Raw genomic sequence first — 15,621 nt, 5'->3', positions numbered from 1 at the left:
ACCTAATGGAGATATTTATATCTGAACTTTTTAAGGAATAGATCAGATCAAATACTAATACATATATTATTGTACTGAAAAGAGCGCCCCATATACTGGGAAAAATATATGTTATAATGCAGACAAATACATGCTTAGTTAAAATTTGCAGTGTCGGTAGCATGTAACAGACATATGATTTCAATTAGATTCCTACACAGAATTATTCTCTTACCTAACACTAACACTCAACTACCACCATTACTTTTTTTATTTTTTATCTTCTGTCAGCATTCGATATTCATCCAGAAACTCGATTAATCGATTTACCATTTAGATACTCATGTATTATGTTAAACTTGTAATGTAATGATACATTTGAGAGTAATTTATTTCTATAAATAGTTTAACCCGTTTGACCATGAATTTTTTTCACCTTTTTCCGGAATTTTTTTCACTTTATTTGAAATTAGCGCTTGACCATGAAAATTTCAAATACAACTTGAAGTTGTATGTATTTGGAATTGGAAAACACCTAAAGCTAACCTTTTTTTCACTTTTTTCACATTCAATACATTCAAATAACCAAATATTCTTTGCAAAAACTATAACCAAACACAAGTCCAATTTCACAATTCCAAATTATAAGTGAAAAATATTTGGTTTTCATTGCCAAACGCCTACTAAATAGAACATATTTCCAATATAAAGAAACAAAGCACATTTTAGTTAATTAAAAGTTAAATATGACAAGTCATATTTTATAAGAACCAAAATCAGAATTTACACATAGCTGAGAGACTGGAAGTGTTGTTATCCCTACATTAAAATTAATAGAAAACTGCATATACCTATGCTATATACTTACATGTTCTTGTATTAAATTAGCAGTTTTTTCTGAAAGTATTTCTCAAAATAAATTGATTTCGACAGGCTGGCCAAAATGATTCTAAGTTTGAGATCGAGTAAGTAATTGATGAAGAGATCGATATGCTAAATGTCCATTTGTAATATATTCAATGCATATCCGCAATTTTAAAATGTAATATACCGAACTACGTATACTCCTAACTCCTTCATATCTCCTTATGTTTAGATTAAGGTTTGAGTTTATTGGCACTGCATTTTTAACTATTTATAGCTTACCTTTTAAGTTAATAATGATTGATTATAAGAAGTTGCCTATATTAGAAAGTTACTTGAAGGTATAAATATCTTTTATGAGTTTAGATTTTGTACATAAAAATATTTACATTATCATGTTATTTATACGGTAATTATACGTAAATTTCTCATAAACCTAAATTGATAATATGGTAAATGGAAACTACTATTTGTCACGGCCTCATAGGTTAAGCTACATTTAATAGTGTACAAATCCCTATTCGCATATACAATTTAAAACTTTTTCTTTTACGAGTTTAACTTATATATACACTAACAAGTCGTAACTTTCCATCAAAGGTGGCATTAGTAACCCGATAAATAAGGCAGATATGTGTGCTTCAGTAAATTAAAATATACTGATAGCACAAATCATTTTAGTACCATGCTTGAAACTAAAACTTTATAAATTTAAGCAGCAAAGCACTTGTTTCCCTCACAAAGTGTTGAACTTCCTCTGCTTCTCCAAAATGTATAGCCAAAGAAAGAAACCTTCACTTTTGCTTGCTCTTTCAGCCATTTTCTTGCTCACATTCTTCTCTCTTCCAAATTTATTAGTATCAACTACACAAAATCATGTTGAAAAAAACATCCAAATTGCAAATTCTCATTGCCAAGGCACACTTTACCCACAACTCTGTGTTTCCACTCTTTCATTAATCCCAGATCTTCACAAAAAAACAATTCCAGAAATCATCTCTTCCAATGTCAATGTTACTGTCAATGAAGTCAAAGCCTCTGCTGAAAATTGCACTAACATGCTTCACCACATGTCCAAATTGGACCCTGTAGAGAAAAGGGCTTTAGATGATTGTATTGAACTCTTGGGTGATAGTACTATTTATGAGTTAAAAACCACTCTTGATGATCTTTCCACCAAAAATAGTAGTAATTCACCTGCAAAGCACTACAATGATCTCCAAACACTTCTTAGTGCTGCATTGACCAATCAAGACACTTGTCTTGGTGGATTTTACAATAGTAAACACAACTTGAGTCATTACTTTGAGAAGGATTTGCATACCATAACTCAACATGTGAGCAACTCTCTTGCCATGCTCAAGAAGTTAAAGACTGGGTCGGCTCAAAGGTAAGATAACTGAAGCTTCTGCTTTAGACCCCAAAAGTTAAAATGCTCTGAAAATAACATATTCCTATTGTTTCAACCCATATGATAACCTTTTCAATTTTTAATCTGTTCCAGAAAGAATATTTAAATTTGGTCATCTCATTTTATCCTTCATAACATGCTCTTGCTCTTGGATGATAGCACTATTGATGAGATACAACTACTCTAGATGATCTTTCCACCAAAAATAGTAGTAAGTCACCTTCAAAGCACTAGATCTCCAAACAGTACTATTTACTGCTGCAATGACCAATCAAGACACTTGTCTAGGTGGATTTTACAATAGTAATCACAACTTGAGTCATTATATTGAGAAGGATTTGCATACCATAACTCAACATGTGAGCAACTATCTTGCCATGCTCAAGAAGTTAAATGGGTCGACTCAAAGGTGAGGTTGTTGAAGCTTCTGCTTTAGACCCCAAAAAATCAAATGTTCCAGAAATAGTATATTATTTCTGTAAAATAGCCAAATATAATGGGCTCACTATCCAAGTGTCAAAAGTAGAATGGAGCTTCACACAATTATTGTTGGTCTTTTTCCCTTTTAGTATCTGGTTGAAGTTGCTCGGATGAGTGAGTAAAATTACTTTAAATATGCACAGTCATTTCTACTTTACAGTTAAATTTCAACTCAATTTTATCAAATTAGTTATCTGGTTTGTTTAACCATAAATAAGTTTAAAGCCTCTTATTATGATTTGGTTTTAGGTCGTCATCAAGCTCTAATGAAGTCTTCCCAGAATACGGGGCTATGAAAAACGGATACCCAAAATGGTTGAAAAAAAGGGACAGGGCATTATTACAAGCTCCAGTTAACCAAATTAAGTTCAATTTGGTTGTGGCTAAAGATGGTAGTGGTAATTTTACTACTATTAACCAGGCATTAAGTGCAGCACCAAATTCTAGCACTACAAGATTTGTGATTTACATTAAGGAGGGAGTTTATTTCGAATATATTGACGTTGAAAGGAAAAAAAGTATGATAATGTTCGTCGGAGATGGCATCGGAAAAACACAAATAAAGGGTAATCGGAACGTCGTGGATGGGTGGACTACTTTCCGATCAGCCACCGTTGGTAAGTTCAAAATTTTCCCTTACATGTTTATATACATTTGTAGGGCTTGTATCACGGCTAGTTTAACTTTTATATACTGATAGTCAAGTTACTTAAGATGTAACTACATGTTACATGTCATGTTAGGTTATATTAAGTGAGATAATAATCTAAAAATAAGATATAATTTATCATAATATGTTAAATTATACTGATCATATACCTAAGACTATTAGTGTTGTCAAGATAGATAATTATTTGGACGAGACACGTTCTATATAGGGCCATGCGTTCTTGAAATTAACTCAATGATTTAGACCTTCCTTTATCTATTAATAATTGGTGAATAATTTACAAATTATGAAGTCATCTACAGTAATAATAGTTTGATTAGTTACTTTAATGTTCTTGTATAGTGATCTAAATTAAGCTACATAGTTCTCTAACTGTACCTAAAGGTGATTGGCACTATCGAGGACTATAGTGGGATTGATAGGATCCCTCCATCTTTAATCAGTAGCTTTGGATTTAAGTCCTGAAAACAAAATAAATTCTGATAGGAAGCGCTTCCCCTTTAATAACAACACGCAGTACAAATTTGAATTAATCTGAGCCTCGTTGAACATGAGATGAAAAAGAAGGCATTGGCCCTGGTTAGTCATTCCTTAAGTCCTGACATTAGTTATTAGAGTGTAGATATTTTTATTGGCAAAAAAATCAAGTGTCAACCGTTAATACTACCAATACGGGTTATGATAGAATGTATAGGATTCCTGCATCCTTAATTAAAGGTCTCAAATTCAAATTCTGAATATATCAAAAATTCTATTAGAGAGCGTTTCTCTTTTAATGGATCTTACGCGGCACAAATTCAAATTAATTTGGGCCAATACAAATAGCAGACAACGAAAGGAAAGACAAAAAAAAAAAAAAAAAAAAAAAAAAAGGGTGTCAACCATTAATAAAAGGAGAAAGAAAAAAGACACTGAGAAGATGTTAGACATGAATTATAAGCATTGAACGTGTAGGATTATGAAATATTTGATGGATTCTGTCGGTGTGGAAAAACGAGACTGTAGGTTGATTTATTGATTAACTTTTTGTCTTTATAATGAATACCAATATTACAAAGATCTTGATACACTAATTGGTTAGCAATTAACTAAAAAACTGAGTGTTGTCCAGCAATGAAGGAATTGTCGTGGCTGTGGACCATTCATTTATTCGTGTCATTATATTAATCTAATCATGTAAAGGAGTATTGACAATTATAATAATAGGGATTTTGCTTTATTATAAGATAGTAACCTCTAATTGTTTTTTTTTTTAATCTAAAAATAGAGCGACTCTTAGATAACGTTTATAAATAATTATCAAAGATTTATCCAATCATACTGATATTATGAAGAAAAACCAAGATAATTGAGACGGTATTGAAAAATCTAAATTTAATCATGCATAGTAAAGTAATCAAAAAAATTGCTATGGTATAATTTTTAAAAAGTAATTGATCGTATCGTTCCACCGACACCCTTAACTATGAGTTCGAGGGTTAGATTTGAAAAGACTATTACCTTTAGGAAGGGACAAAGCAATACTAAACATATTATTTTATCGGGTTCAATTTATGTGATACAATTTGAATCTACTAGAAAATATATATCTTCTTCTACATGGAGGACTAATTGACCTTAGCAATCCGTTCTCAGTCACAAGTCATTACCAATTGGATATATAGATATTATGTTGGATATATGAAAGTGACGCATCAGGAAATTATTTTCATGATCCTGTTCGTACTAATTTATATTCTTTTGAAAAAGGTTCCAAGAACACTCACCTGTCCACGTTGACATTAATTTGGTTCTACATCTTACAAAGGCCTTCAATGGCCACTTCTCCATTCAAGTAATTTATTCACTTCAACTAGATTTATTTTACAAAGTACTAGTCCTATATTTATGATCCCATGTCTGCTTGTCCGGTTAGAATCATTCCTCCATTATTGCCTACTCTCTACGAATCCAAAGTAAAACTGGAGGAATAATGACTAAGAAGGCCTTCTTAATGTGCTCAAACAAGGAACTTACATGACAACATTATTCTTTGGGAGTCAAATTTGGACAATCATTTTTTCCAATATTTTTAATTATTAATTACTGTAAATTACAAAAAATCTATGTCCGAATCCACTTTGAAAATTAAATTTGACATTCGTGCCCCAAAATCTCCTCATAAATTGAAAAAGAAAAAGTAATGTGTAGATTTAGGATCAAGAGTTGTGGTAGGATAAATATGATGCTTCTAAACCTTAATAAAAGATTTCATGTTTGAGTCCTAAGTATGAAAAGATCATGATAGGAAGTGTTTCTTACTTTAATAGGTTTTATTTTACACAACACAAATCAAATTAATCGAAACTCCGAAACGGATATCGATATCAGACAGCGGATAGAAAAAAAAAAACATGTAGCTTTAGGTGTTCTTGCGGTTAGTGCTAGTGATGAAAATGTTAAGATATCAATTATATAAGACAACAAAGGTCAGTGTCCAGATGACAAAGATTAATTAGCAGGTTTTGTTTTTCTCGTTTTTCCCCCTAAAAAAGATCTAGTCCCTGCTTATAAGCACCATAAAATAATATAGATTTCTGAAAATATAGGAAAATTTGTCCACATGTTGATGACTTATAGGACCATGACCATTATATTGCTTTGAATTCATTTCAAAATATTTGGATAAATAGTATGTATATATTGACAACCTAAATAATGTAAAGACATCCAACAAATTTTAATTTAATGAAACATGTTTCTATCTTAATTATTAGATGATTAATACTTTTTGCGGATGATCACATTTAATTATCAGCTTTGAAATGACCTGATAATATAAAATTCATAAGCGAATCTAAAATTCGAAGTTTATTGGATCTGAATTGTAGCCCTTTGAAACTATTGGATTGTAAATTATAATATGTACGCATTAAATGATTTTGAATCAAAACTATCGAATTATGTCGACCCATACCATATAAATGGTACATCCATCCTTGAGAAAATTCTATTTACACTGGTTATCAGTATGAAGTAAAAACTCTCATTACTAGAATACCATGGTATCCTGAAAAGTTATGGATGTAGACCATTATTTCCAATTTCTTTATTCTCTAATACCACAACCACTCAATGCTCTATAAAGTTGTTGAGCATCAACCATTCACTTCCTTTTTTTAATCAAGTAAAGACAATCAAACCTCTTTATAACAGTTAACTTCGTTTATTATCGAGATGTTTTAAAGAACATATAGTATACTAACATTATATGAAAATTGGTTTCAAAGTAGAAAATTTAATTTTTATAGTAAAATGTTATTATAAATAATGGTGGTTATAGAGAGATCTGACTATATATATATATATATATATATATTTTTTTTTTCTTCTACTGCAGCTGTGGTGGGAAATGGATTCATAGCAAGAGGCATCACATTTGAGAACTATGCTGGACCAAGCAAACACCAAGCAGTGGCACTAAGGAGTGGCTCTGATCTCTCAGCATTCTACCAATGCAGCTTCGTCGCATATCAAGACACCCTCTACGTCCATTCCCTTCGACAATTCTATCGTGAATGCGACGTCTATGGAACTGTCGACTTCATTTTCGGTAATGCTGAACTTTGTGATTATCTCATTTAAAAGTTTAAGCTATGTTATATTTATTCCTTTAAAGAATATTTAGTCAAATTTATAAGTTGATCAAACCAGCTCATATAATTATTTACACGTCTGGTAAATATCAAAAGTACTTATAAGTCAAAATTCAAAAGTCATATATATTGATCATTCAAAAAGTTACTGTGATTTTTCAACTTGTAAATATTTTTACTTTGACTAAACTATTGAACTATTTTTTTCTTAATAGTTATTTTCTAATCCACGCAATACATACCCAAACTAATATTCATTTAATAATAAACAAAAAATAGCATTTATTTTATCAAGCACATCTAACTGTTTATTACCATTTTTTAAACCAAATACAAGTTTGTTTATTCGTAAATCAACTTCAAACTTCTGATGTTTGTTAGCCATTTTAGTCAACTAACCAAACGACCTCTTAATTATGTCTTCAACATTGTGATCAAACTTTTTTTATTATTTTATCTCTATTAGTCCATGAAATATCTACCCAAAAGAAATCGGGTCCCTTGCTAGATCTCTCTTTATTCCATATTTGTCGGTCGTCCTTTTTTCATGTATAAATAGTTTAGAATTTGTATTTTTTTGTAAATAGCTTTAAAAGCATTTCAATCATTTTTTAACAGAAAAGGTCTATATCAGTATTTTATATCAAACACATCAATTGTTTATTAATATTAATTTTAGTACTTTAATCCAAATATACAACTGTTTATTACGTATCAGTCATTTTTAACCAGCTAACTCACACTCTCTCTTACTTAATAAGTGAATTTCTTGAAACAGGCAATGCAGCTGCTGTTATCCAGAACTGCAACTTGTACGCTCGCAAACCCGACCCGAACCAGAAGAACATTTTCACAGCACAGGGAAGAGAGGATCCAAATCAAAACACTGGAATTTCAATCTTGAATTGCAAAGTGGCAGCTGCATCAGATTTAGTCCCTGTACTATCTTCATTCAAGAATTACCTAGGACGACCATGGAAAGAATATTCAAGAACTGTTTTTCTCCTATCCAACATTGGTAGCTTAATTGATCCTGCTGGTTGGTTAGAATGGAATGGTGATTTTGCATTGAAGACACTTTATTATGGAGAGTATATGAATAGAGGACCGGGTTCGAATACTGGTGCTAGAGTGAAATGGCCCGGATATAGGGTCATTAATAGTTCTGCTGAGGCCAGTCAATTCACAGTTGGAAACTTTATTCAGGGAAGTGAATGGCTACCAGCTACTGGGATGCCATTTTATACTGGCTTAACTTCCTCGTGATACAGACAGAGGCAAATACAAAATTTTAAGTCAGTGGGTGCAAAGGCGCAATATAAGAACATCTTGTCATAAATAAATAAGCTTTAAGAATTTTAATTACATATATATAATATGCTGGTCTGAAAATCCAAGATCAGAACGAGTTTGCTGGCGGACCACTGTCTATCAACTTGTATATAATGTAAACAAACATATATATAATTTGCTGGTCCTGAGGTTGCTAAATACCATTTGATGATCAGTTAAACTTGTATTCCCTCCCTTTCAATTTAGTTTGATTGGGTCGGATTTTTTGGATTGCGTCGAGTTTTTAAATTTATACACCAACCACTGTTTCTATCGGGTTTTATCGGGTTACTTCGGGTGAGGTAGTCACCAGTAAGATCTATGTAATTAAGTGTGTTTCCTGTAAACAAACAATTGCAACAATTCAACAAAAGATAATAAAAATCGGTTAAAATGTTAAAATAAACATTGCTAATTAATAAGCCATAAAGAAAATTGTATCTAAAAATACTGTTATGCTAAAATAAGTAAGGCTAATAAGTATTATTTACATGGCAAGAAAAAAAAAAGTTATGTATTTTCACTCTATAAACATCTTAAGGATGCTATATGGTAAATTGAATTCCTTTTTGTTAGTGTTAGTGTTGAGTTGGTTTTGATTTAAACTAAATATTAAGATATAAAACTTAAGAAATTTGATAGCTACGAAAAAAATTAGAAATATTTATATATTATTCAAATAAATATTTTTATGTATAAAATATTTTAAAAATTGAATACTAATGTCGGGTTGGTACTTGTTTGACTTTTATTCCCTCCAACACTAAAGTCAAACCTTTCAATTTATTCTCCTGTCCAACATTGGCAGCTTAATTTATAGTCTATGTTGGTTGGCTAGAAGAGAATGGTGATTTTGCATTAAAGACACTTTATTATGGAGGATACATGGTCCAAACACTAGTGCTAGAGTGAATTGGCCTAGTTATATATAGGGCCATCAATTCCCCGTGGATACTGATTACAGACAGAGATAAATACATGATTTTAAGTAATTAGTTGGTGCAGAAAGTAATATAAGTCGATCTTGACATAAATAAATTTTTAAAAATTTAATAAGTATATGTAGTTTGGTCCGAAAATTCAAGATCAGAATTAATGAGCTAACATATGGATCACTGCAAACAACAATCCCAGCAGTCACCAATCTGCTACATTTGCTTGTATTTCTTCATGTCATCTTTAAGCTAACATCTTAGAGATGTTGTTAGCTTGTTTTTACTATTCAGAATATTAAGTTCCATATGCATGAAATTTGATTTCTAGTCTATCATTTCTGGAGGAAGTTGATGTCAATGACTGTAGAGTGGCAATATAATTAGTTCAATCGATCTTTGTTTGATTATATTAAGTATTTGCCTAATATTTGCTTGATTATTAAAGCTTTTCATTAAGGATAAAATGGAAAATATAAAGTTAATTATTTCCAAATTTAGAAGAGTATATTTTTTAGACAAACTGAAACAAATTAAGGGTATATTGCTTATAACAGAGGGAAATGCTAATATGTGGTATGAAATATGAAAGTTATAAACAAAACAAAACAAAAAAATCTCTCAGTTTGAACTTTCCTACAATTGAGGAAATAACATAAACAAAATAAACAAACTAAACACTAGCCAATAATTTTTGTATGGTGTAAGAGGATTGATATAAGAATGGCAAAGGATTGCTTATCTCCATTCAAAGGGCATTTATTTCCTTCTTTAATTTGCCCACTTTACTGCTTAATTTTTCTTTCATTTTCCTAATTAGGCCACCACAATGGCTATTCCAAAAGTTGTAGGATTTGTTTTACTTTTGGGTATAGCCATTTTTTCATCAAAAGTTGCAGAATGTGCACCTTTTGGTTCACGTCGTGGCCTTTTGGAGACAGTTTTTGATGTTACCAAGTTCGGAGCTAGACCAAATACAGAGGCAGATAGCGCCAGGGTAAGTCTTGTAATTAATGAAATAACAACAATTAGTGGTAATTTAAATGTTGTTCATACATATCTTTTTGAATATGGAACACTTTTGCAACAACAATCTTCGAAATGCGGTTGTCAAATATCGAGTGGAAATCTAGATTAGGCGATCTTATGCAGTTATCAGACACCGGTGAAAAAACGGAAAAGAATGTCACTCGTTACCACTCACAATGCATCCCAAGCAACTGAATTAGGAATTCTAATAAGGGGATTCAAAAACGTGCAAGAATGCTATATCGGAATTTGAACCTGCAACATAGTCCAACTTTTGAGTCACTTCTGTCATTACACAAGAAGCTTCCTATATGTCAAGAGAATCCAACGATCAGGGGCGGATCAAGTTAGAAGTCCGGATACTGGTCCGGCCGAACCCATTATTTATGCTTAAGCAATATAGTTGTGTTAAGAAATTCATTAAATATACATAAATACCAAATTTAGAACCTACTTATTGACACTTGAAGTCGTCGTTCTAAATTCCAGAACACATAAAGTTGAAATCCTGATGCCGGCTCAGCCAACAATAGCCAAAGAATTTTATATTTATCCTATGTGCATATCATAATTATTTGAGGGAGGGGATTCAATTGAACCATCTTTTAAACATGTAGCTCTGCTCCCAAATCCCCTGTAACTCTGATCATCTACGACTTATATGCATAATATTCATAAAAAGTTAGTATTTTATTACTCTATAACTAGTTATTTAATTTGGTTTGAAGTTTGGAGACAAATAAATGATTTAAAAGTGTAAATCTAATTCTCTTGCACTTGCAGGGGTTTATGATGGCATGGAGATCAGCTTGTCAATCATCAGGCCCAGCAAAACTTGTTATTCCTCCAGGAACATTCACTACAGGAGAAACTATTTTTCAAGGACCATGCAGTAGTCCTAGACCTATTACTATTGAAATTCAAGGGACTGTATTGTCAGCTACAGACATTAGTTTGTATACACGAGGAGCATGGATATCTATCGAACATGTAGATGGTATCGTGGTTACGGGTGGAGGGACTCTCAATGGACAAGGAAACTCGAGCTGGCAATACGCTGACAAATCCGGAAGCACCCCTCCTCTCCCTAGTGTAAGTAGACTTTGTAAAAGTCTGATAATTTCACGGATGATCGCTTAACTTTTAATTTTGTTATTTTCAAATCACACAATTAACTGTCGTAATAAAGTAACTCAATTACACATATACATTGCAAAAGAGAAGCTGAAAAGATATACATTACAAAATAGTCATTGAGGAGTGTCATAAGATGGAAGGGGTCTCTTCACCATTAACCAAATGTCGGATTTGATTCTTGAGAATGAAGAACTCCTGATTGGGGAGGGCGCTTCACCTTAAGTGGGTTCTATGTATAATAGATCCAGATTATTCAAGCCAATGGATATCGGATACCAGATGATTAAGCCATTAACCAAAAATGAATTTGTCATTTAAGTATAGTCAAGTCAGCAACCCATCTTACATGATATTCACATGCATGACACCGTTTTAAAAATATAAAAAACTATTTTTTCAATCCAACTTAATATCCGTTATCTTTCACCATGTGACAAATCATGAGGGATTTTCTTAAATAATATATATATTTTTTTTTAAGTAGTTCTACAAGAACATTATATATGTAAGGTGAGCCGCTCAAGTTGCAACTAGCTACTTGTGTTTCCATATTGTATTTAGCTTTTCTTGATATTTTTTCTTCCGATTATATATGTGTGTGTGTCAGAGAGAGTTATATTTCTAGTAGTTTTATGACTTGGGCATAATGAATTGATCGTTGAATGATCATATGTGAAATTAACAACGATTTGAGCCGTAACTATTTTTACTTTTTTTGTGTAGTCTCTTGTATTCCAGACTGTGAAGAGTTCTTCCATCAACAACATTAATTTTGTGGATTCCAAAGGTGTCCACTTGAAAATCACTGATAGCAGTGACATTACAGTTTCAAAAATCAAAGTTACTGCCCCGGGAACCAGCCCAAACACTGATGGACTTCATATAAGTCAAACAATAAATATCAATGTCACTGATAGTGACATTGGGACAGGTGATGACTGCATTGGTATTGGAGATGGCACTTCCAACGTTTATATCTCTAATATAAATTGTGGCCCTGGACATGGAATAAGGTTAGTTTTAATAATATTGTTATTATGCATTTCTACTTTTTTTTGTTTTTCTGTACATAATTAACAAAAGGATAAGAAAGACTCTACTAGACAAGAACGATCAAGCGATCAATCACAGAGGTTCAAACTCGTGATATTACAATTTACGAGTTATGGTCTCTAGCGATCAATCACAGAGGTTCGAACTCGTATTACAATTGATGAGTTGTGGTATCTTAATAGATAACTTGTGCATTTCTTCTACATACTAGCCCAATATATCATAGGGGGTTATAGTATTGTTGGTCCATCAGTTATTAGTAAATTTTAATTTTGGTATGTGTTATACGTGATTATTAATTAAATGCATTTAACTTTCAATTTGCTAAAACATGTATTTTTTTGTCCCTTATGTAAAAAGTATGTTAAATTTGAACTACTTTTGTTTTCCGCATTTTAATAGAAGTGTAAGCAACACTCAACCGGACAGTTTTTCCATAGATGGTCAGTCAATTTTTACTTTATTGTTAAAATAATTAAACTATTTTTTTGTAACAAAAAAGTTATTCAATTTTATCTAAGCTTCATGTAAGTTAGTACACGAGCTTTTCTAATAAAAAGGTCACTTAACTTTGCCAAAGTATCACAGGAAGTCATTAGGAGAAAACATAAGACCTTTTCACAAAAAATAGTTTAATCACTTTACATGGTACTAAGGCAAAATTGAGTGATTTTACAATTCAGAGTTGTGGTCTCTTAATCAACAACTTGTGCAATTCTTCTATGTACTAGTCCAAAATATCATAAAGGGATAATAGCAATACTGTTGATCTTAATTTGGTCCTTGTAATACACAGATAAACACATTTAATTTTCAGTTAATCAAAATATGTATTTTTTGGTCCCTTTATGTAGGAAGTATGTTATATTTGAACTATTTTAAAACTATATTACCGTCAAATATAAAGTAGTATGAGTTTCACATAACACATGAATAATTATGTGATAGAATTGTTACTTAATAATTATGAAAAATTTATTCCACAAGCAAAAGGATCAAAGTGCACATATATTTCAATTGATCAAAGGTTAAATGAGCTTAATCAAATATCATAGAAGCTAAAATCAAAACTTATCGATAGGAGGAATGAAAAATCCTATTTATGGTATCATACATTTAGACATTTAAATGCAGTTGTTGTTTAATTTTTTATATTTTTTTAATTATTTGTGTTCAGCATCGGCAGCCTTGGAAAACGCTTGGATGAGAAAGATGTTAAAGGAATTATTATAAGAAATTGTACATTCCACAGTACAACAAATGGGGCAAGAATCAAGACTTATATGGGCTCACCTTCACTACAAGTTTCTGATGTTGTTTATGAAGATTTAATCCTGGATAATGTTAAAAATCCAATTGTTATTGATCAACACTATCATTCCAAGGGCAGAAATGAGGTAAGCTATCTAACTACTTTTTTATTTGATTAGTACAAAAGAAAAAGACACTGGTTCATGCATTACGGGTAGATAATATTCATATTACCTAAGAAATGAAAGAAGACATTACCATATTATAGTACGATAAGTATTTTTGGTGTCCACAACACCCAAGGGTCATGTGATATAATCGTAGATGAAGTGGCTGGCGCATCAAGAATCATGATGTCTTAGTTCAAATTCCAGTAGAGACAAAAATGCTAGGTGATTTTTTTTTTCATCTGTCCAAAAATGCTAGGTGATTTTTTTCATCTGTCCAAACTTTGGTAGATAGTGTCATTATGTATATTATAAAACTATTCGAGGTGTAGGAAAGTTGACCCAAACACTACCGTTAAAGAAAAAGTTAGTCCGGATCGTAACCTCTTAAGTCATTGGACTGTCTCTTGACACGTAAACTACCATATATCTTCATACAATAAGTACTTGGTGTCCACCACATCCACACCCAAGGGTGTGGTATAATGTTTAATGAAGTGGGTGGAGAATCATGAGATCTTAGTTCAAATTCCAGCGGAGGCAAAAATATTAGTTGGTTTCTTTCCATCTCCCCAAGCTTTGATGGATAGAGTCACAGAGTTACTTGATATCTGTACTAATAGAAAATGATAGATATCTCCTAAAACTAATTAAGGTGCGCTACAAGTTGACCCGAACACCATAATTAAAGAAAAGCTTGGCGTCCACATGGATTTGAGACAACATATATACACTATTTAAATCAATGTTATAAATACTCTTTTATTGGTTTCTGTTGGGACATCAATGATAAGAAGGTCACCAGAATTTGAAGTAGTAAGCCCAATCGAATTATGACCTGTCAGTCACTTAACTGTCTTTCGACACGTAAGCTGCTATATAGTTGTACATATGGACATGAATTTGAGTAAATTGTAACTTTTAGATCAATGTCACTAATATAATTTTATTTTTTGTATAGCCATCAAAAGTGAAACTAGTGGATATTCACTTCAAGAACATAAGAGGCACAACAAATTCAAAAGCTCCAGTGGCACTCAATTGCAGTGAGGCACTTCCATGTGATGGAATTGAATTGGTTGACATTGATCTAGCTCCAATTGGTAATATTGGATCTCTTTTGGCAGCAACATGTCAAAATGCCAAAACAATATTGGGTGGGAAAAATAATCCACCAGCATGCTAATTACATTATTAGTCAAATTATGTCTATGAAAATTGTATATAAATTCTAATACAACCATGTAATTTGTTTATGGTTTATTACAATATATTTCTCTTTTATGGTCTTCTGAAAAGATAGAAAAAGATAAAATTTAGATTGGCGCATATTAGTTACGGGATGTAGCTAGGGTTATTTTCTTAGCGAAAATGATGTTAATTAGGGTTTGTCGTCCCTAATTAACTTAATTAAATGCATGTTTTCTTGTAGATATGAAAACATTTCTATGTCTTCACATCCCATGAAACAAGCATTCCTTCTGAAGTGTTTGGATTAGAGTTCTTTGTGTTGTGAACAAAAATATCTCCAAATTTCTAACTGCTATAGATATTGAATAAGGGGGTAATTTCGATCGTATCGTATTTGGAATTGAATATTGGGAAAGATCTTTTGTATTCAATGACAAGTTGTGATTAGCACAATTGATTAATTAAATTAAAACACTAGGAAACCAAACAA

The 15,621-nt window shown here is 31.8% G+C and overlaps 2 protein-coding genes across 2 annotated transcripts; both read left to right on the top strand.

Moving 5' to 3' along the window:
• The first annotated feature begins 1,516 nt into the window (after positions 1-1,516).
• LOC132050660 (pectinesterase-like) lies at positions 1,517-8,460 on the top strand. Its single transcript, XM_059442019.1, has 4 exons — positions 1,517-2,233; positions 2,984-3,351; positions 6,784-6,996; positions 7,818-8,460. The coding sequence occupies exons 1-4, from the start codon at positions 1,614-1,616 to the stop codon at positions 8,303-8,305; spliced, it is 1,689 nt and encodes a 562-aa protein (XP_059298002.1). The 5' UTR covers positions 1,517-1,613; the 3' UTR covers positions 8,306-8,460.
• A 1,594-nt stretch (positions 8,461-10,054) lies between these two features.
• LOC132051249 (exopolygalacturonase clone GBGE184) lies at positions 10,055-15,415 on the top strand. The gene is made up of 5 exons (XM_059442492.1): positions 10,055-10,300; positions 11,116-11,424; positions 12,193-12,482; positions 13,700-13,919; positions 14,902-15,415. The coding sequence occupies exons 1-5, from the start codon at positions 10,133-10,135 to the stop codon at positions 15,124-15,126; spliced, it is 1,212 nt and encodes a 403-aa protein (XP_059298475.1). The 5' UTR covers positions 10,055-10,132; the 3' UTR covers positions 15,127-15,415.
• The last annotated feature ends 206 nt before the right edge of the window (positions 15,416-15,621 follow it).

The sequence above is a fragment of the Lycium ferocissimum genome, chromosome 3 (assembly GCF_029784015.1).
Source record: "Lycium ferocissimum isolate CSIRO_LF1 chromosome 3, AGI_CSIRO_Lferr_CH_V1, whole genome shotgun sequence".
In the NCBI taxonomy this organism is placed as follows: domain Eukaryota; kingdom Viridiplantae; phylum Streptophyta; class Magnoliopsida; order Solanales; family Solanaceae; genus Lycium; species Lycium ferocissimum.
This window is presented reverse-complemented; position numbering and strand designations above follow the sequence as displayed.